The 23,374-nt window shown below is 41.5% G+C and overlaps 2 protein-coding genes and 1 long non-coding RNA gene across 4 annotated transcripts in view; 1 reads left to right on the top strand and 2 right to left on the bottom strand.

Annotated features, from left to right (window-relative positions):
• The window catches only part of LOC309499518 (uncharacterized protein), a 52,928-nt gene that overhangs the window by 24,114 nt on the left and 5,440 nt on the right, over positions 1–23,374 (bottom strand). For both annotated transcript variants that reach the window (XM_082170789.1, XM_082170790.1), the window contains exons 2-3: positions 13,150–13,494; positions 12,720–13,076 (exon numbers count right to left, since the gene is read on the bottom strand). In XM_082170789.1, coding sequence (XP_082026915.1) covers positions 12,720–13,076; positions 13,150–13,494 — 702 coding nt within the window. The remainder of the gene's footprint in view (positions 1–12,719; positions 13,077–13,149; positions 13,495–23,374) is intronic.
• On the bottom strand, positions 1,237–22,939 carry LOC309508363 (uncharacterized protein; the record flags this gene model as incomplete). The annotated part of the gene is made up of 2 exons (XM_082182963.1): positions 22,783–22,939; positions 1,237–3,615 (listed from the first exon to the last, which is right to left on the bottom strand). The coding sequence occupies exon 2, from the start codon at positions 2,656–2,658 to the stop codon at positions 1,237–1,239; it is 1,422 nt and encodes a 473-aa protein (XP_082039089.1). The 5' UTR covers positions 2,659–3,615; positions 22,783–22,939.
• Positions 9,579–11,780, top strand: LOC309474255. Its single transcript, XR_014197269.1, has 4 exons — positions 9,579–9,651; positions 10,385–10,436; positions 10,516–10,580; positions 11,165–11,780. It is a non-coding gene; the product is annotated as an uncharacterized lncRNA (long non-coding RNA).

Raw genomic sequence — 23,374 nt, 5'->3', positions numbered from 1 at the left:
AGTTGAAGCGGTCTCATATGCAGCAGCCCCAGATGACACACCGAGGAAGCCGCTGCCATCCGTCCCAGTAGCCTTTGAAACTCTTTTAGCGGGACGAGCCTGCCAGGTCTGAAGAGACTGAGAGAAGAACTCAGAGCCTCCGCTCGCTCGGGGGAGAGGCGCGCTCTCATTCTCACCGAATCCAAGCACACTCCCAGGAATGTTATCGTCCGGCTCGGTGTGAGCACACTTTTCTGGACGTTCACCCTCAACCCGAGCATCTCCAAGTGTCGAAGGAGGGTATTCACGTGGCTGACCAGCGTTTCTCTCGACTGAGCGAGAACTAACCAGTCGTCCAGATAGTTCAAGACGCGCATTCCGCTCGATCTGAGGGGTGAGAGTGCCGCGTCTACACATTTTGAAAACGTTCGGGGGGCTAGGGCCAGTCCAAACGGAAGCACCGTATATTGGTACGCCGAATCCTCGAACGCAAACCTCAGGAATCGTCTGTGACGCTTCACTATCTGAAAGTGAAAGTAAGCGTCCTTTAAATCCACTGAAGCGAACCAGTCCCCGGGGCGAATTTGCGCCAGGATTTGCTTCAGTGTTGTCATCCTGAAGGCGCGCTTGTGAAGCGCTCTGTTGACAGGTCTCAGATCCAGAATGGGGCGGAGACCCCCTCCCTTCTTCGGCACAACGAAGTAGCGGCTGTAGAACCCGCTGTCCCGCTCGCTCGGGGGAACTGGTTCTATAGCCTTCTTCTCGAGCAAGCTGCACACTTCCTGCCTCAGCACATGAGCGTTTTGGGGCAAAGTTAATGACTGAATTACGCCGCGAAAGCGGGGTGGTCTGCGTTTGAACTGAAGTGTGTACCCGCGCCGAATTATATTCAACACCCACGGCGAAATGCCCGGAATAGCTTCCCACGCTGCCTGGAAACGACTGAGCGTGGGCTGATCTAAACCTGCGGTCATCGCCGCTGCGGTCATGGCCGCTATGTGAGTGCTGGGGGTAGTTATTGACCGTGACTCTGCGCTGCTCGAGGGCAGGGCGGGTAACACAGTGTGTGGTGCAAGAGGAGAAAAAAGCTCTGTTTGTGAAGTAGTGATTTGCTTTATTTGAACAACATTCACAACATTTGCAAACACAGAACAACTGCACGTGTCGCTCGCAGAACTCTGAGGGACGAAGTGCACTAGAGCGCGCCGCTTGAACGCGGGGCCGGCCTGACGCTCTTTCCTCCTCTTGCCCGAGCGGTCAGGACGACTGCTTGGGCCTGGCAGGGGACGCGGTGGGCTTTCTGCGCGGGCTCCTCTGCGTCCTCCTGTTACCTGCCCCTTGCCACTGACCGCTGCGGCCCTTACGGGCATCCTGTCCCGGGCGGGGTGCTGCCTGTCTTCTGGCCGCAGCCTGGGGTTGGCGGCCTGAGGCTGAGGACGAACGAGAGCGCGGCTGCGGCGGCGGCGGCGGCACCCTTCGCGGAATGACGTGGCTCATAGCCTTGGCCTTTTTCTGCGTCTCGGAGTAACGCTCGGTTACTTTCTCCATGGCGTCTCCGAACAGGCCTGCAGGGGAAATGGGCGCATTCAGGAGCGTCTTCCTGTCGGCTTCCTGCACGTCTGACAGGGTGAGCCACAGATGCCTGTGGAGGACCACGAGGAAGCCCATAGAACGGCCGATCGCCTGGGCCGAGCGCTTCGTGGCCAGGAGCGCGAGGTCCGTGGCCGAACGGAGATCTCGGATGGCGTCAGCGTCAAGAGAGGCGGCGCCATCCAGAGACTTCAGCTGCTTTGCCTGGAGCACTTGGAGAAGGGCCATAGCATGCAGCGCGGATACCGCCTCCCCCGCGGCACCGAAGGCTTTGTTGGCCTGGTGGGCCGTAAATCTGCAGGCTCGGGACGGCAGGCTGCGGTCCGAGCCCAGGGCGGGAGCCGACGGGCAGAGATGAGCGGCGACGGTCTCCTCGACGGGGGGGATGGTGAGGTAGCCGTGGTCCCCCGCCTCGTCCACGGGGGCAAACATAGCCTGGGTGGAAGTGAGGGTGCGCGCCGATTGCGGGGCCGCCCACGACTTCACCACGTGCTCATGCACGTCGGGAAAAAACGGTGTTCCCCTTTTCGAAGCGGCCTGACGGCGGCTCGATTGTAGGAACCACGTATCCAATTTGCTCTTTGATGGTTCATCAGGAGCTTTCCAGTCGAGGTCCAGCTCCTCGACGGCCTTAGAGAGGACGCGGAAGAGCTCGTCCTGCAGGTCCGCAGGGGTGTCCTGCTCCGCGGCCGCCAGCGGTGCGGCCTGCTCTGCACCCCAGTCGTTCTCGGAGGCCGACAGCGACATGGAGTCGTCCCCCTCACTCACCCCGAAGGAAACGAAGTCAGCGACGTCGCGAGGGGGATGAAAGGTGGGGTCGGGGAAGCTCACCGGGGAGCGAACCTCGACTCTGCGGTTGGGGGGGGCTACCAGCGGCTCAGAGGCGGCGGTAGGCCCAATCCCCGCTGCTGCGCGAGCTTCCTCCCTCCTGGCTCTGAGGGCTCGAAGGGATAAATCCGCGCAGTGGTCGCAGGACCCTCCGTCCCCGAGGGCTGACTCAGCATGGGCCAGCCCCAAGCACGCGATGCAGAACAGGTGCGTGTCGGTGGGGGCGATGGGGCCCGAGCATAAGTTGCAAGTAGTTGCCATCGGATGCAGGAGACAGTGCGAGTATCTCCGACGCAACTTCAACGACGGCGAATAATCCAAGTTTGTAGTATCAGCTTTCTAGCACACGATTTAAGCGTGAAGAGAGAGATTCTGAAGGGAATTGGCGCTGCACTTGCATTATAACTGCAACGGTGTTTCAGTATTTGCATATTTGCGTCAATTGGCCAGCTCTGCTGGTGTTAGCCTATAAGATTTCAGCGGAAGTGAAGGATGAGAGGAGTTCCCATATACGACATCCGTAATGTCGAGTTCCGTAGCCTTGATAGGGAACAATGTCGAAGCGGGCCGTTCACATGTCGTTTCTTTTGCGCGCTCAAGTTCGTCATTTCAAATGTAGGCGCGCGGCAAGTGCGCTCATAATTGAAGCGACGCGCTCGTTTTTTCCAGGCGCAGCGAGATGAAAACACCTCAACTTTTCAGAATGCCCCGCAGTTCATGTGACAAGAACCAGCATATCAACTTCACCCTTTCCGTAACAACATTGAAAGCTCAGTCAACATAAAAGATGGGGTTCACCACAAACACTACGGGTGTTTTTCTCTTCTCCGTAAATAACTATTGTAGCAGAGCTACAGCAAGCGTTTCTCTGTGGTGGAAATCTATTAGCTACTAAACGTCTTTGTCGTTGTGGAGAGCGCAGACTGGTTGCATAGCAACGACAGACGCCATGGGAAAATCGGACCGAATTTGACTATTAATAATAAAATATAAGCTAATGTGCATTGTTTTTGTAAATGTCAGTAATTTATCTTTTTTTGCTTACATGGAGGGGTCACTGATGATGATGGGTTAACACTGTACTTTTAGGCTGTAATATGTCATTGTGTTGGCTTTCTGTCAGGCACATATCGTTGTTTCAGTGTTTCTGTCTCCCTGCAGCAAGGCTGCATTTAATCTTTAATTTAATATTCATCAATCCTACCTTGTAACTGTAACCTTCATGTTACTGTTAGTTTTGGCCAGAGATTTGTGAATTTTGAATGTGCTTTGCTGAATATATTAACAGTTTAAATAAAAAAAAAGCTGAATTGTGAGTTTGTGTAACTGAATTTTTAAAGGTCAATACTGCTTAGAAGTGAAAAGAAAACAAGCAAATCCGAAAAATCCGAAAGGACTGAAAATAAATCCAAAAAAACGGAATTCGGAAAAAAATAAAACGGAATTTGAGAAAAAATAAAACGGATTTCATAGGGCCTTAAGGCGGCCGCACACCGGACGCGCAGCTCAGCGCCGCGCCGCGCCACGTCTAGGACAACTGTCACCTGAAAATCCGATAACATCAGCAATTTTCTGATTTCTGTAAATAAATATAAAACTAAATGTATATTGCAGCACATGGTTAAGTCCGTATATACATTAACTACGATTTGAGACACATAAATGTAAATTTAATATAAAACTATGTAAATGGCGCTCTGTGGCGCGGCAGGATTTTGAACACGGTCCTGAGCCGCCGCGGACAGACGCCGAAAGGCGCCGCCGGTGTGTGTACTCTCATAGAGAATAGTGTGTTCGAATTTAAAAGACGTGGCGCTGCGCGGCGCGCCGCCGAGCTGCGCGTCCGGTGTGCGACCCCCTTTAGTATAGATATATACAATAGATGTCGCCTTGGCTACGGTTTCGCAGTAGCCAAGGCGACATCTAGTGTATATATCTATACCCGCCCGCGCTCTCAGATCATTGAACGGTTTGACCTAAAAATATCAAAATTGAAACTACTGCGGAAAAAAAGATACCTACATCTTGGATGCCCTTGAGGTAAGCTAAAACATACCAAAATTTAATTTCAAAGTGAACTATCCCTTTAATCATAGTGCAGCTTTATGTTTTGGTGCTGGTGTCCTTTCGTACTGCTCAGTGGATTTGAAGACTGTTCGCCTCTCAGGTATGTTTATTGTTAAGAGTTATATAGGGCTGGTATTGTGTGGGCTTAACATTCTCTTCGCGTACTAAATAGGCATGATTCCCTGTATCCCATTGTGTTATGGGTGGGCATGAGTCTGTGACCAATCCGTGTCTATAAAGCGTGCTATCTGGCGTGATATCCTGATGGTAAGGGTTTAAACGCAACTATAATTGGGAGTGGGGATAGTGTTATGATTGGTAACATCTCCTTGTGTGTTCGTTATAGGATTCTCCCTCTCGTTCTCTGCTGTGATTGTTTGCTGCTGTCTTCACGCTGTTAAAGCGCTGCGGTTTATACAGACGCCATTAATAAAAGGGGACTGCTTGTTTGGTTCTTATCGTGCCGTTTTAGTTCCCTGCTTCACATCTCTGGCTTGTTTGGGAGGCTTGATTAGCTCTTTTCGCTTGTATAGGAGCTGAACTGGCCTCTGTTTCTTTTCTTTTGATTTAAACAATTTAATCTTTTTTTTTTTTTTACTTTTACTTTTAATTCTGTGGACGTAAAGTTTGTCTGGCTTGGTTGAATTGATTTGCTTTTGCTTTTCTTTATTTTTGTAAAACCAATTAACTGGTTATAGATCTGGATGCATGTGATCAATCATCTATTAATGCAACTCTATTTGTGTGTGATCATCTACTGAGTTCAAGTTGTTTTGTAGTAATCTCAGGTGACCAACTATTTGATCCTTCTAAGGTGTTATTGTTTTTCTCTCCTTATTTCTGTTTGTTATTGATATTCATTGTTGTGAGGACTTGCTTCATTAGCGATGTCCATATTGCCATTTCTATGTTCATTTCTATAGTTTCTTACTCTTTTTATTTATTTTATTTTAATTTATTTTTTTATTGCAGGAGCTGGGGTCTCACGGGTGGATTGCTCTTCCTCCTTGTGGTGGTGGTTCTTCTTTATCGTGTGCAGTGTACACTTGAGTATTTGATAGTGTGATTAGACTGCACAGGTGTGCGTGCGCGTGGACATGTGCCTCGTAAAACCGAACTCTACATTGATTCCTGCCATTGGGAGCCTCAGCCCTGCCGGTATTATTTAGTTTTTGTTATACACATAACTGCTACATACTAAGTTGGGTTGCATTTTTTTGTTTGTTTCTTTTTTTCTTTGAAGTGGGGTTTCTAGTGTTTCTTGTTGGTTTTAGTGTCCAACATTTTAAACCATTTTTCAGGCATGAAAACTCCTCACCTTTCGGTGAAATTCGCCGTTTTAAAACCAAAATGGGTCACCTACGTGATTTGTGCAGATCCGATGAGAAAATGTTTATGGGGGAGGGGGGGTCGTGGTCGTGGCCAGCATTTACCCGCTATATCTCTATAGTTACCATAAACTTGGCAGCTTTAAAAAAAACAATCATCATTCCTAATGCCGAAACCTGACAGCCAATCCGAGTCAGAGTAGGGCAGAATTGTTTTCAAAGTCTTTAACACTGCGAGTCTGATGACACACTGCCGAACAAAGAACCGCACGTCGGAAAGCAAGCCTGAGGTAAGTTAGCTTACAATGTTAACTGCCCTGTCAGATACAGACAGCGATGTTGCCAATGTCATTATTTTGACATAGAAGAGGGCGGGATAATATCGCGCGCGGGCGCGGGCGCCGTGAGCGCTGAGCGAGCAGGAAGGAACAAGTAACAGTTAGTGAGTTGTCGTCGAAAAAGATGGATAACGCAAAAAAGCTGTCGGGGGCTAAAAATGGAAAAAGAAAGAGGGAAAAGGAGATGGCATGTCAACTGATGCGACAGCAGCTAAATAAGTGGATGGTGAAGGGCTACAGGTAGGATTTTGTTTTGTGTCACACACGTCCAGGCAATGGCATGTAGTCTAATGCCATCGGGACTACGGGGAGATTCCCGGTGTGCCGACGTGCTTTTTGGGCCGATACATCTCATACTTTTTTTGTCTTAACGGCCCATAAAACTCGTACATCGGCGGCCCATTCGTTTTGTTTTGCTTAATTGGCGGCGCTGGGTTAGTGCGTAATTAGTATGTAATGCATTGGTCAATAAAAAGTCAGCGTTAGTTTATTTTTTTCTGACACCCCATGAAACACGTAGATCAGCGGCCCATTTGGTTCTTTTCTTGATTGACACTGGGCTAGCCCAATCACACCTTTAATGTGAAGTATAGAAATATACTCTTTCAAGTATAGAAATTAGTACAAAACTAATTATGAAAGTTTCCTTTATTTTTCAGTGCATTTGTTTTACAATATATGGCTATTACTATCATGGGATTAATAAAATTATTAATTTTATAACTATTATTATGTAGGCCTAGTAGTAATGTAGACAGACACTGTAACTAAAATAATTTTTCTTTGTTTAATTTTCACCAGATTGATGAATTTAACATTAAAAAGCTCTCTCTCTCTCTCTCTCTCTCTCTCTCTCTCTCTCTCTCTCTCTCTCTCTATATATATATATATATATATGTTGATTGGATTGGATTTTTTGCTGCCGCATCCTTCTCACCTTTTTTACCCCTGACCTGTTTTCATGCCTGATTTTTGTTTTAATAACATTTGTATTTTTTGCTCTCTACTCACGTCTCTTGCCTAATTCTATGAGGGAACTGAACCTGTGTGCTTTACTAAATTTTTGAGGGGTGAGTATTTTCCCTGGGGTTAACTCCTAGGGTGGCGTAGTCGGACTTTCTTACTAGTAAAAACTTGGGCTTGTGTCTCAAAATTGCACCGCCCCGCCACACTTTGATGAATTTGGAATCTTAATAAACTGTATATACAACTGGACTGTGGCGAGGGGGTCGTGGTTCAGCGAGGTCTGCAGCGGGAGAGAGAGTCGGGAGACGAGCACTGAGTAAAAGTGCACATGAAAAAAAACACATGTGTCTTGTTCAGGGCTCGCAAAATCGCCTGCCCGACGTCCCGGGGCTATATTGTTTTCCATTCGGGCTACCAAAATGTATAACCGGCCTGCCCGACGGGCTATCTGAAATACTGTTCGCTTCAGTCTTGTTATAATCAGATTCAGCGCGTTCTTCATCTTCAATCCGCAGTGGCTCCGAGCAGAGCGCACGTCAGAAACAGAGGACTGTGTGTGTGTGTGTGTGTGTGTGTGTGTGTGTGTGTGTGTGTGTTCATCTGAGTCTCATTGGTCTGTCAATGTCAGAATATTTGAGATGACCAATCAAATCAAAGTAGGCGGGCTTTATATACACAGAAGCTTCTGAGCGCGAATTTGAGCAGAGCGACTCGCTTCAGTTTACGATCAAGTGCCAGATAAGATATAAGTAGCTAAACTAAACATTTCATTAGGTCATAAATGTGAAACGAATGACAAAAATTATCAGACAAACGAATATACTTTTGTCGAATTTCGCCATTTTGAACTGAAAATAGGCCTATGTAACGTGACTAATAATTAGTTTGCTGTCATTGTGAGGGGACATTAACAGAGCATTAACAAAGCCGTTTTCATGTTGGGCACAAGATTAATAATGAATGTGTACATGTTGAGAATTAATATACAATTTGTAGCTTTCAGTAAATTAAAAAAGTTCAGCTTTAGGAGGGGAAGAGACAGGGCAAGATGAGGAGACTGAGAGAAAAAGAAAGAGTGATGGATAAGAAGTGAGAGCAGGTATTGACAAATAATCTACTGCCCACTGACGTTGTTTTAAAGCTAATTCTTTTTTTTTTTTTGCCTTAAAATGTCTTGAAATGGACATATCAGAGAAAAAAAAAAATTGAACCCCCCTAATAACCTTAAATGTAGGACCTCTTTGATTATAAAGCCCTGTCTACGGCCCTGTATTAGGAATAAGATCAATAATGAATGTGTACATACTGTGAATGAATTTAATAAACTTTGGCTACCTAGCTTTCCTAGTAGCTTTCAGTAAATTCATGCGTCTGAGAAAATGATTCATAAATCAACCTATCAGATGACCCTATGTTTACTTCACTGACAGACAAAAATGAAAAGCCTATATCAGTCAAAGCTCAGCTTTAGGAGGGGAAGACAAAGAGAATAGGAGTGTGATGCTGATGAGGAGAGAAAAATAATCAGCTGCCCACTTACATGGTTTTAAAGCTATTGTTATCCATTTTTTTTGGGCCTTCAAAACATCTTAAAATGCACATATGTAGATCAGAGAAATAAAAAATTTCTCGAACCCCCCTGACTGAGTATGAGTGAGTATTAGACCCTAAACTAAAGTGTTACTTTTTTTTTTTTTTTTTTTCATACCCTCATTGGGGGCTGAGCCACAGACATGACTGATTCATGTTCCATACTTGTCACACACATTTCAGTTCAGTTAGAACCAGATGCATATTTGTTGATATTTTGTGTTTTGAAAAAGTTTGAGAGGGGGTTCAGCGAAAAATCGGCAGTTGACAGCAGGAAGTAGCTGCCGTTGACAGCCGGAAGCCCTGCCATATTAGGAGGGACCTGCCATTTCTTGGCAGCCAATCAGTATCGTCCAACGTAGTAGCAACCAATCACATTTACCTGGAAGTCAAGCGAGAGCAGCGCCGGCGAATCTTCAGTAATGGCGGCGGTATTTGGCAGGGTAAGTTCGTATATTATCAGATTAATAAATAATTGTTGCTCTGTACGTTGGAGTTTACCTTTTATGTTAGAGACTGTGTATCTGTGTCTACTTAAGTTGAATTGGTTAATTTAATCATTTGTAGAAACGCAGCTTGTGCACCGTGTGCTCCTGGTTTGTGAGGGGCTATCATTAGCTCCAAATACTAACTTACGTTACCATTATCATTAAATATTAGCATTTGTTAACATGTTAACTTAATCTATTGATTAGAATAAAGCTCATGCTGATTTATTGGAATTGACAAGCTCAGCCTTGATGATACACGTGCAACGCTAACAAAACATATCCCAAATTATCTAACTTATGTTAATACAAAACACCATTTTAATCAACATTACTTCACCATATTCTGAACTTCTGTTTTTTTGTAGTTTCACCCAAGTTCACCACAGCCTGTCACAGATTGCTGGGGATGGACAAGCATTATGTGCCAGGAAGGAAACCCCAGATTTCCAGTTGCAAAACCAACCAAACTCACTGGTATGTTTTCACATTATGAACATAATGTTCAAATGTATTATATCCTGTCTTGATCAAAGCAGGCAAAAGGCATTCTGTTTTTTATCTTTTTATTTATTTTTTATACAAATTCTAGATTGTATCGAAAATTTGACATTTCAGTGTCTGTTTATTTTCTTAGTTTGATCATGTTTTGGATGGGACCCAATCACCAGATGAGACCAGAATATATATATATATATATATATATATATATATCTCATTATTTTATATATATCATTATTTTATATATATCTATTCAAAATATACTGGAACTGTTCACTTTTTCCATATAACTTTCACCCCCAGTTTCACAGACAAGGCTCAAACTAGTCCCAGACTAAAATGCATGTTTAACTGAAAGCAAATTACACTTGTGTATCTTAAAATATCAGTGCCATTGTTTCTTTTAAGATTCACAACAGTAATGTTTTTTCTAAGGCATATTTATAAAAGTCCTAATTGCACTAAGGCCTAATCCTGGCATCGGGCTTCAAAGTTTTACATATTAGTCCAGTGGTTCAGTTCAACACTTTGTTCTCTGGCTTTAGATAGGCATAGACAGTGGCATTTAAAAAATAAATTACACCTGCTCCCTAGTTCAGGTGTGTTACTGTCTACTGCTGCAACATGGCTAAGTGGTTCAACACAGAGTTCATCTCTCTCTTTCTCTCGTGTGTATAAAATAACTAACTTTTTCCCCCTTCTTTTTAAGCTCAATTGCAATAAAGATGGATCCGGGATCTTGGAAGCTTGTTAAAAATAAGGTATTGATTTCATGTTACAACAATTTTGATTTCTTTACTATCTTTAGTGTATAAATAAAATGTTAGTTTTTCCATTTAGATTTTTTTTTCCAGGATGTTCCAGCTCAGTTGGGATCTGTGGACTGCAGTGTATTCATGCTAATGGTAAGTTATTATGGTGGTTTTGTTTCCCCATAACATTTATTTTACGGATAACCCAACATCCATAATAATTATCAAAAGACATCAGGCTGATCCCAATGAATTTTGTTTTTCAGGTGTGTGTGTGTGTGTTAAGGTTAGTGATGTCACTAGCCCAGGAGGAAGCTTGTGTAGTCCCCACCAGTTGTTTGTTGTAGTCCTTAAAGTGATTTCTGTAAAAAAAAAAAAGTCTCCCTTTGCTTTGAACTTTTATCGTCGTAACTTATTCATATTGCAGATATTGTTTATGCTCTGACAGCAACATTACTCTAAAGTTTCTTTCTTTCTTTCTTTTTCTAACATCTGTCTTTCTTTATTTTCTTTATTTTTTTTTCTAACGTCTGTCTGTATTTCTTTCTAACTTATCTTTTTCTAACATCTGTCTTTCTTACTAATCTTAAGGTTACAGGGGTTAAACACTATGTGATCTGATTCACAGAATTGTACTTTTATGTGTATTTCTTTAAAGTGAACATTATCTGTACTACTTTTGGAGGAACTGCGATTCCATTGTGTTTTTGTGTGTGTGTGTTGAATGCTCTGTGCAGGTCTTGTGATATGCAGCAGCTGACCCCAAGACGCCTTTCTACGACCTCCGAGGTCATCACCGGACCATCTTGGGCTCGGATGACAATGTCGACTTACCCTCCTATCTATCCATAAGTGTAGAATTGTTTTAACTTTGTTCTTTTGCCAATGAGAAGTAGCCAACCTGTATTTACTGATGTCAATCATGCCCTTGGAAATGGTATAACTGGTGTGAGATTTTGTGTACAGTAGAGTCTCTGGCTTGCGACCCCGTGAGACTTTGACGCCTGGCTCTACCAATGAAACTATTCTTCAGTAAATTTTTACTTATTTGATTGAACCTCATGACTCCTGGTCTTCTTTCATCATATCTGGTCCTGGGTCTTTAAGCTGTTATCCCCTAACACTAGAAACATTGTAAATCATGTTAAACCATGCTAGAACATTGTAAAACGTTTTCAAACTTTCTTTTTCAAGCCAACTTAGTTTTTTATGAACTTTAACATCTAGTTCAGAATTGTTCATTCTGATTTCAGAACAACAAATATCAAGCCTGTTTTCAAAGTTACAGCTGTTTTATAAAACAAAGACAAGAATGTATTGAAATACTACAAATGTAAAACTGAACTTAAATGATAGCAAAATATGACTTTTAAATAAAGGTCATTGAGAAAATGTTTTTTTTTCTTCTTTTAGACATGACTTTCATTATTTGTTTAATGAATGTTTATGTACGTTTAATAAATATACAATATTATTATATAGGCATTAATTTATATATTTCATTATTTGACAAACATGTGCACAAATTATATTTATACACGTACAAATTCATAATTTCAAGTGTAGCTTAATGTTTGTTTTTTTGTACTGTCTATGATCTTCGTTACTTAATTTATATTTGATAAACCTTTTTAAACCAATTACAAAATAATTACAAATTTAAGTAATTTATTTAAATAAGTACTAAAATGATATATATACATTGATATAATAATTTATTTGCCTTGCTAAAAGCGGCATCCACCTCCGACTTCCGGTTATTAGCGGCAGCTGACGTCAGCTGCCAGTGGCAGCTACTTCCTGCTGCCAGCTGCCGATTTTTCGCTGAACCCCTACTGAAAAGTTTTTGATTCATTGTTTTGACTCCTAACCAATTTTCTACATTGAAAATTGTCTTTTTATCTGGGCTAGTAAAATCTGAAGAGTGCCTGCCCGAAGGGCTACCAGCGATTTTGAAATTTTGCGAGCCCTGTTGTTGCAGTAACTGCCGTGGAGAGACTGGATAAAAGCCTCTGGGAAACGGGGAGATGAAGAGAGAGACTGGACTGAGGACTCGTGTGAGCTGAGAATGGTTGCCCTCTGTGAACGGAGATTCTGATTGCTTTGATCTAAAGTGAACGTTTGTGGAAGCGTGTTCAGAGCCAGTTTGTTTTGTTTGTCTATTGAAAAAGGCATAATAAAAGCACAAGTCCAAGTCAGCTGACCCTGTCTTCCTTCCTTATTCTTAACATTGCTATATGCATGTAAATAATGAACTAAATTACACTTGTGTATTAGTGTTTTATGACTCACCCAGTTGCTCCAGCACTACAGTTACATTGGCTGAATCTCTTCCAGCAAACACTTCACACATGTAAACCCCTTTATCCTCAGTTCTGACGCTCTTCAGTCGGACAGAGAAGTTTCCTTTGGGGATTTCAGCAGTGAAGAACTCAACTCTGTCTCGGTATCGCTCATTTGATGAATCTGGAAAAGCCTCGTTGTTTTCGTAGAGCAGAACCAGAATGTCTTCATCTTCATCCGTTTTCTTCCACGAAACCTGTTCAAAGTCTTCAGGTTTGATGTGAGAGTCTACAGAGCAGTTCAGAGTGACGTCTTCTCCCACAGACGCAGATATGGACCGATCTGATCCTGAGACTAGCAAACGCTCTGAAAGAACAAACTGTGTAAATATCACATACACTCAAAGTATTTCTGAAGATCCATTTCAGTTCAGACTCACCAACATCTTTTATCTGAACCTCAGTCTCTCCAGACTCCTTCTGAGTGTGAACTGTACATGTGTATTCTCCTTTATCTTCAGCTCTCAGATTGTCCAGACGGAGGGAGAAGTTCCCATGTTTAATCTCCTCAGTAAAGAAATGAGCTCTATCCTGATAATCCTGCTGCTGGGACTCTGGTCGACTCTCACCATCTTGAAACAGATGAACTAAAGTCTCTGATTCTTTCCTTCTCCATTCCACCTCCAGATCCTCCATTAGTAAAGGTTCATCAACATAACAGGGCAGAATCACTGAAGATCCCAGAGGAGCAACCAGAGGACCAGAGGGACCGTGCACAATGAATCCTGAGACAGAGAAATACAATAAAGCTTACTATATAGTTTTTCGAAGCATAATGGATACACACTAATATAGAACATAATTACTGACATGAACAAGTATTTCTGTACAATAGGTGCATTCAGGGATGTCCCCCGGGCTCGACCCCAAATGTTGTTTTTGTTTACTCGCACAGGGTCACTGACAGCCTCTTAATTTTGATTTTAATATTTACGGCACACTAATAGCATCACATGTAATTCAAAAGGTCTTTTTAGACTTTTGAAGTATTTACTATTTGACCATTTGTTTTAAAATAATAATACTGTGATGATAGAGGAGAGGTAAGAAACTTCTAGGTTACTAAAGTAACCCCCGTTCCCTGAAGGAGGGAACGGAGACGTTACATCAGAACGACTGATGAATTGGGATCTCGCCCGAGATGGTGTCCCTTCCAGCACCCCGGTTAAACCGCCTGGCCCCCCTGTACCTGTTGGGGTGGAAGAAGGGACAAGGCTTTGCACTGAAATGTCTATCACTGATGTTCCATCTAACCCTGTACAGTGAGACTATTAGATAACTCTGGGAAAGCATGCAAAGTCCAACTGGAATGGAACACTCCACATGTTACCTCCCTACAGATGTGGTCTCCGTAGTTATAGTCTGTAGTTATACATATGGACTGATCACAAGTGCAGTGCTACATATGGAAGTTCTCTGTGGCAGATCCTGCCTTTTGCAAGAGTGGAGTCAATACCAGCAGAATAGGTGCTCGTATCTCGTCCTCAGAGGGGAATGGCGCAGCAAGCGAGACACATACCCCTTTTCCACCAAACAAGAACTGGTTCGGAACTGGTGCTGGTTCAAAGGTGGTTCAACTTGAGAACCTTCTCAGAGCCTGTTTGTTTTTCCACTGACTAGAGAGAAACGCTTGCGCCAACTTCAAGCATAACAATTACAATGGCGGACTACATCGTCTTTCTGCAAATGTTTCTCCTGGCTTTGCGATCCTATATTGGGGTCAGAAGAAGATGTTTAGAACACATTTGTGCTGCTCGTCTGGATTACTATAGACGGAGGTTATGTTCGAGAAGAAGTTCGACAATAACCCCGCCCCCAGCCCCAGACGTAAGCATGACGTGGTAAAAGAACGGTTCTAGTCCAGCAAAGAGTTGGTGCCGCTTTGGAACCAATTTTCCTGGCCGAGAACAGGTTCTTTGGCTGTCGAAACACAAAGAACTGGTTCACGAGTAGGCACCAGCTCCGAACCGGCACCAGCACTGCCTTGGTGGAAAAGGGGTAACAGAGCCAAGCTTCACACATATTACATGTTTGTACACAACATACGGGAAGACACTGGCTCCATTCTGAGACTGTAGAATCTCGCAAATGTTTTAGGTGTCGCCCAGCAGTCTCTGCACTCACAACCTGATCCCCTCCCCCTGTATACCGGTACCTGTTCAGTAGGATGGAAGCGTCGGACAATGAACAGGCACAGCTAGCCTCCAACCACGTTTTTGTATGAATAAGAAATGAATGTATGAAATCCAAATTTTTATATAGCCTTATATAAATAAGCTGTGAAATTAATTTTTTTGGCTAGTAGAAGTTCTGAATTAGCTGGAATTAGCTATAACTTAAATGTTGTAGCCAAATTTGCCAGTGGGTGAAAAAGTTAATTTCAAACCTTGTTTTAACTGTCTTTTCTCTTTCTCTGTAGTTTCTCAAATGAGAATAATTGAGATTAATTATCACAGTTATAATTTTGAGCAAAATAATCGTGATTATCAGTTTAACCATTATCGTGCAGCCCTAGCTCAAGCCGTGCGCTCTCTTGTCTATGTGCCTTCTTTCATGTGCGTGGTGTTTGGATCCCGGCACTTCGGTCTAGTTTGGTTTTGGTTCTGTGTCGGTGTAGTGTCTGGACCAATCAGACACACACAAATTATTAATTTATTTAATGCATAATCCTGCAAACTCACTCTCCCAAATAAGGCCTGTGAAACGTCCCCCAAAAACGAACACACTGGCAGGACGCGGTGTCTTGTTACAGGACACACAGAGACTGATAAGAGGATTTTACGATCTAAAAGAATGTCCAGAAAGCTGCGACTCTTACTTAATTCTCACTGAGAAGGAGAAATAAACTCTGTTAATTCTATATATTCTATATATAACCATTTGAGAAATGTGTAAACATGTATCTAATTTTCCGATCTCATGATTTTCCTTTAATGTGGTTGTCTTTTGTATTCTTGTAAACTCTATTGGGTTAATATTTCAGACTTTGGATAATATGGTTAACCAAATCATATGTGTGGCATTTTTGGTATCTATAAACTCCAATCTTCATCCCCGTTTTGTTAATTTACATTACATTCTGCTAACTTTGTGACGCATTAGTATTATAAGCATCTTAAAGATTCTTGTGTTAAACATCCAATCAAATTGCATGTTCAAAGGGACAATGGGTCGTAAAATTTCCCTCCAAAGGGAAATCTTCTCATTGGCTCACGCAGCTCCAGAGGTTGTGCCATCTTCACGCTTTAAAGTCACTGATCAGCTCTTAGCTCTCGCTTAGTCCCTTTGTGAAATGCTGACGTGAAGATGATGCTGAACTAGAAGCCTCTAAGGACCCACCAAGCTTGTGCCAGGCTGCGGCCTTGTCTTTCCATTCACCAAAGATACTCTGAAAACCACTGGTTCTCTCTCATCAAGACCACATCAGCAAAGATCAACTGGAGCCTCAACAAATTGCATCAGGACAGTTTAATTCAAATGGGCGAGACATGCAAGTATCAAACTTGGTCTCATTATTTGATGCATTAAGTATCCTTACCCCTTGTAAAGAAGGGCGTGTTAGAACTAAACTGATGGTTTGCTCAAGGCTGTTGATCTGTTGACAAACAATGCTATGACTTCTTGCTTTCCTGTATTCTGCTTCAGCTCTCTTTCCCTTGGTAAACTATATGCATGTATGTGTGTGTATGTTAGAGACTAGTTAATAAAATCTTGTTCATGTCACACGTAAAGTTGTCCGTGTATCAAGCTCATAACTGGAGTCACTAATCATTTAGATTTTTGCTACTGCTCTTAGTAGTACCGTTAATTAAGAAAGACATTTCCCATGCCCCGGAAATGTACATTTCTTAGAGTTAATAAACAATTAATCCTGAGTGTTCACGGGACAAACAGGCTAATTGATTGTAATATTAATTTACGACAGTAAGTTAATTATATTAACTGATACAAATATTCATAATCAATTATAACCAGTTATTATTGATTATTAATATTTCATAGAGCTAATTTGCTACATCGGGATTCGGACATTCATGCTCCGTGTGTTTGTCCTCTGTTGTGAGCGCACAGGATGAGCTTATGCCAGTTCTCGTGCGCTCTGTCTTGTCGTGTGAGCGTGCAGTTTCGAGTTAGCTCGGGCCGTGTGCTCTTCTGTCCACCTGTTTTGTGAAGCACGCAGTTCGTGTTTGGCTTATGAGTGTTCTTATTAGCTGCGTGTTCATGTCTCATTTTGTGTGAGGTTTTACTGGCCATGTGCTTGTGTTCTTGTCATGTTTGGTGTGAGCACATGGCTTGTAATGTGTGTTTCTTTGTGCCAAGTGCTCTCCTGTGGATTGTCTAACCCTGCCCATCTTGTTACCTGATTATTGATTAATTTGCACCACCTGTCCTCACTCATACCTGCTTTGTTTGCTCCCTATTTATTCTCCTTGTGTTTGCAGTCATGTGCTGGATTGTCATTGAATGTTCCCTTGAGTGTAACATCTCAAGTCAAGTCAAGTCAAGTCAAGTCAAGTCAAGTCAAGTCATTATGTTCCCTTGAGTGTAACATCTCAAGTCAAGTCAAGTCATTATGTTCCCTTGAGTGTAACATCTCAAGTCAAGTCAAGTCATTATGTTCCCTTGAGTGTAACATCTCATTATTTTCCCTTGAGTGTAACATATCAAGTCAAGTCATTATGTTCCCTTGAGTGTAACATCTCAAGTCAAGTCAAGTCATTATGTTCCCTTGAGTGTAACATGTCAAGTCAAGTCAAGTCAAGTCATTATGTTCCCTTGAGTGTAACATCTCAAGTCAAGTCAAGTCAAGTCAAGTCATTATGTTCCCTTGAGTGTAACATCTCAAGTCAAGTCATTATGTTCCCTTGAGTGTAACATCTCAAGTCAAGTCAAGTCATTATGTTCCCTTGAGTGTAACATCTCAAGTCAAGTCATTATGTTCCCTTGAGTGCAACATCTCAAGTCAAGTCAAGTCAAGTCATTATGTTCCCTTGAGTGTAACATCTCAAGTCAAGTCAAGTCAAGTCATTATGTTCCCTTGAGTGTAACATCTCATTATGTTCCCTTGAGTGTAACATCTCAAGTCAAGTCAAGTCAAGTCATTATGTTCCCTTGAGTGTAACATCTCAAGTCAAGTCAAGTCAAGTCATTATGTTCCCTTGAGTGTAACATCTCAAGTCAAGTCAAGTCATTATGTTCCCTTGAGTGTAACATCTCAAGTCAAGTCATTATGTTCCCTTGAGTGTAACATCTCATTATGTTCCCTTGAGTGTAACATCTCAAGTCAAGCCAAGTCAAGTCAAGTCATTATGTTCCCTTGAGTGTAACATATCAAGTCAAGTCATTATGTTCCCTTGAGTGTAACATCTCAAATCAAGTCAAGTCAAGTCATTATGTTCCCTTGAGTGTAACATCTCAAGTCAAGTCAAGTCAAGTCAAGTCATTATGTTCCCTTGAGTGTAACATCTCAAGTCAAGTCAAGTCAAGTCATTATGTTCCCTTGAGTGTAACATCTCAAGTCAAGTCAAGTCAAGTCAAGTCATTATGTTCCCTTGAGTGTAACATCTCAAGTCAAGTCAAGTCAAGTCATTATGTTCCCTTGAGTGTAACATCTCAAGTCAAGTCAAGTCAAGTCATTATGTTCCCTTGAGTGTAACATCTCAAGTCAAGTCAAGTCAAGTCATTATGTTCCCTTGAGTGCAACATCTCAAGTCAAGTCAAGTCAAGTCAAGTCATTATGTTCCCTTGAGTGTAACATCTCAAGTCAACTCAAGTCAAGTCAAGTCATTATGTTCCCTTGAGTGTAACATCTCAAGTCAAGTCAAGTCAAGTCATTATGTTCCCTTGAGTGTAACATCTCAAGTCAAGTCAAGTCATTATGTTCCCTTGAGTGTAACATCTCAAGTCAAGTCAAGTCAAGTCAAGTCATTATGTTCCCTTGAGTGTAACATCTCAAGTCAAGTCAAGTCAAGTCAAGTCATTATGTTCCCTTGAGTGTAACATCTCAAGTCAAGTCAAGTCAAGTCAAGTCAAGTCATTATGTTCCCTTGAGTGTAACATCTCAAGTCAAGTCAAGTCAAGTCAAGTCAAGTCATTATGTTCCCTTGAGTGTAACATCTCAAGTCAAGTCAAGTCATTATGTTCCCTTGAGTGTAACATCTCAAGTCAAGTCATTATGTTCCCTTGAGTGTAACATCTCAAGTCAAGTCAAGTCATTATGTTCCCTTGAGTGTAACATCTCAAGTCAAGTCAAGTCAAGTCATTATGTTCCCTTGAGTGTAACATCTCAAGTCAAGTAAAGTCAAGTCAAGTCAAGTCATTATGTTCCCTCGAGTGTAACATCTCAAGTCAAGTCAAGTCAAGTCAAGTCATTATGTTCCCTTGAGTGTAACATCTCAAGTCAAGTCAAGTCAAGTCATTATGTTCCCTTGAGTGTAACATCTCAAGTCAAGTCAAGTCAAGTCATTATGTTCCCTTGAGTGTAACATCTCAAGTCAAGTCAAGTCAAGTCATTATGTTCCCTTGAGTGTAACATCTCAAGTCAAGTCAAGTCAAGTCAAGTCAAGTCATTATGTTCCCTTGAGTGTAACATCTCAAGTCAAGTCAAGTCCTCGCTCCCTTCACTCAACCTTGACAATCAAAATATACAATGCAAAATGTATGTAGTTTCAAAAACATCCTCAGTTTTTTGTTTTAGTTTCATTTACGAAACAAATGTCTGTAAGCTGAACACTTCCTGGACAGTGAAATGTTCCTCAATGTCACTCCTCATCATTGTTACAACTGAATCAATGAACAGTTTGCGATCAGGGAAATAATCCTCAACCTGAACGTTTTTCATATTCTGGCGGCTGGTGAAAAATATCTTAGGTGGGGCTGTGTCATATTCAGCCGGTTTCAATAGTCTGGTAACCATGGGAGTCTTTTACGTAGTGGCTCCAAGGTTGTGGAATGATCTTCCTCAAGACATCCGTCAAACATCCACCCTTCTCTGCTTCAAAAAATTTTTTTTTTATCTGAATATTACTCTTCAGCTCACAGTCTGTAAATTCTACATTGTTATTGATATGCTATTTGTTTGAATCCCTCTTTTTTTGTGTCTTTAACCTAACTTTGTAAGTGACCTCTGTATATTAGGCCTACTTTCTGCCCTTGGTATGTGTATTGTGCTTTGATGTTGATGTCTATTTTGTTCTATTCCTTAACCCAGTCCCAGTGGTTCTCAAACTTTTTAGAGTTGTACCCCATGAGGCTTTAACATCCTTCTGCGCACCCCCACTCTTCAGTCACACCTTTCTCAGTAAGGGACAATATTTGCCCCCTTAAATCGATTTTTCCAGTGCATTTTTACCCTTACAAATACCTTTATAAAATAAATAATGCTTTAAATAAAAAAAATGTTCAATAGAGAAATATGCAATGATGGTAAAAACAAAGTGATGTTTTTAAATATTAAAGGTTGTATCAGCGATTTCAGGCCCAAACATAAATTATCACATTCATCTAATCTTTCCTAACGATCCGCTAGCTGCCCGCCCCATAAGCACGCCGTAAAAAAACTGCGTCTCTGTAGGGAGCCTAGGCTCTGAGGTCTGCACACAAAAACAATTGGTTTCACCAACCACTCAAAACCAAAACAAATAGTGTTCCAACCAATCACTGACAGGGGGAGGGTGTTGTGAGGTTTTCGTGTGCAGCCGTCATAGGCAGCCGTGCACGAGCGCAAAACCTCACAACACCCACCCCTGTCAGATTAGATGAATGTGATCATTTATGTTTGGGCCTGAAATCGCTGATACAACCTTTAAATTAAACCCACCAGTAGGTGGTGAGTCAGAGTCATTCATTCACTCAGTAATGAAGCAAGTGGCTGTATTTATGAATTAATCATTGAATCATTGACTCTAAAGATTTGTTCACAAACACTGCTGTGTGCTGCAGTTCTGCTGTAGCTTTTGTTGGAGCTATTATTTTGTTGTAAAAATACTGACAACTGTGTTGAAAATGAACATCACTTAATAGGCAAGGCAAGGCAAGGCAAGTTTATTTATATAGCACATTTCATACACAATGGCAATTCAAAGTGCTTTACATAGAAGAAATTAAAATAATGAAAAGAAATAAGAATAATTAAAACAGTATATCTTAATATTATATCTTAATATTAATATTCCGTTTGTTGAACTGTTGTATACAATCAATGTCACATTTGAAATCGTGTGGATCTTCATATAATGTGATCAACATTAAACACAGGAACTCAAACATGTCTTTGTATCGAAGAGAGTTTGAGTTTAACTTAGGCTATATCGATCTCCATGCACAGTCTGTGTCTATGTTCTTCATGCTAGTAAGTGCTGAATCCCTACTTTTACAAAGGTAACGTACATTGTCGAGGACGGTAGTATAGCGCGATTTGCCAATGCAGCAATCTGCACGAGACCTGTCATATAGCCCACTACACGCTGCTTAAACGAGACCTGTCATACAGCCGACACGCTGCTTAAACGAGACCTGTCATATAGCCCACTACATGCTGCTTAAATGCAGAAAGTTTTGACCGCAAAAGATGAGGTAATTTGATCGGATGTCATGCATTTACAGCATTTTACCTGATAGAAATGCCCGCTCAGTTTAAATCTTTTTTTAAGGTGGGGTAGAATTGATAATAATTAATAATAATAAGTAATAATTCATAATGATTATTATTATTATTAACCACCCCAAACACAATTTAACACAAACTGCATGATACCAGTGCTCTGTGAAACAGTCAGGAATTATTTAATGCCATATTACAAGGCTGATGCATTCTTACACAAGAACAAACAAATTGCACAAACTTTCCATTTGCATTTGAAATTGAACTCAAACTGTTTAGTTACTTTATAAGACAGGTACTTCATATCCCTCACTCCGGTAACTGTCCATGCTGGATCTGTCCCTGTTGTTTTTAAAAAGTAATCACGGAAAGCAAAACAAGGCATAAGCATGACGCATCCAGCTATAGCCAGGCTGAAAGTCCACTGTCTGATGGAGATAGGCGCGCATGAGCGCGGGCGCGGGCAGCTTGGGGCGCTAACAGAATCGCCCATAGCTGACTAGATTTGAGCTCGCTGATTGGCTACAGTTTATGTCAAACATTTATATCTTAAATCAGCAATTGGCTAAGCTGCTCCACAGACCCGCCTCTTTGGGGCATTTCTCCATCGCCCCAGAGCTGATGAGACGTGCACGCAAGTAGAGGAGGTGTGTTGAAAAAGCAGACATTTTTTATTTCTATCATATTTTTCACATATACTGGGTGCATTTAATATCTCAAACACACAAATACTGACAATTTGTATATATGATTTATGTATACTTATTTATTTAATGAGTGTGGCTCATAAACTGTGGTCTGGCTCATGGGGGGCAGCGCCCAAGCGTCCTCTATTAGCCAGCCACCCCTGCGATTGATCAATAAGTAATTTGAAAGATACAGTTCAATTTACCGAAATATAATAAAATTGATCGATCACAAAACAGCTGGAGAACAATATTAACACGTAATGTTACATTTACCTCAGGAAAGCCATTTAATGACCATAGCACGTTAGTTGGACTTTTAAAAAATTGCTTTAGAGAGGAGTATTTTGCTAAATATTAAATTCATCTGAATTTAAATTCATTAAATTCAGATAAAACGGAGGTATTACTTATGGGTCCAAAAAACTGCCCACAAAACCTCTTACAATGCAACTTCAATTTAGAAGGATGTCCTGTTACTTTATCCACTACAGTAAACGACCTGGGAGTTATACTAGATCGCAACTTGTCTTTCGAAAATCATATTTCATATGTTACAAGAACAGCCTTTTTCCACCTTAGAAACATTGCTAAGCTACGTAATATGCTATCTGTCTCTGATGCTGAAAAGTTAGTTCATGCATTCATGACCTCGAGACTAATTACTGTAATGCTTTATTAGCTGGTTGTCCTGCATCCTCAATAAACAAGCTACAGTCAGGCACGGATTAACGCACGGGCCTACTGGGCACTTGCCCAGGGCACTAGGCCAGCAGGGGGCCCTGTCAAATTTACTGTGTCTATTCTTTTCAAATAATTATTTTTATTTTTATTTTATTTTCAGTAAAATTGTGTTAAATATTGCGGAATAATGTGATTTTTTTTTTTTTTTTTTTTGATTTTTTTTTGCAGTTGCAGTTGCAAAGTATTAACTTGTAAATAAATCAAATAAATAATTTTAATGTATTGCTGCGCTGTTAAGAGGGACTGTCGGTACACGATCCGTTCCACCTGCACGATCCGTTTCACGCATGCGCGTAAGTACGTAGTAGAAAACGTCACGGTTTTCCTACACTATCGGAACCACGCATGCGATGGCACAACTTGCGGCATATTTGTGTAACGTTATCCCCCATTTAGCATTTTATGTTTTGAGGTTAATTTTTAATTAGTCAGATGTTAGATAATTATAGCCTATACTTTTTAAATATTGTGTATCCTTATTAAAGTAAATTAGAAACAAAACACCTGCAAGTGTACACTTAGAAGAGTAAAAATGACAGAAGGCTACGTTAATTCAACTTTATTAAAACTGCA

Source organism: Leuciscus leuciscus (assembly GCF_965113295.1).
Source record: "Leuciscus leuciscus genome assembly, chromosome: 1".
Taxonomy (NCBI): Eukaryota; Metazoa; Chordata; class Actinopteri; order Cypriniformes; family Leuciscidae; genus Leuciscus; species Leuciscus leuciscus.
The sequence above is the reverse complement of the archived record's forward strand: the minus strand, read 5'-3'. Positions and strand labels throughout refer to the sequence as shown.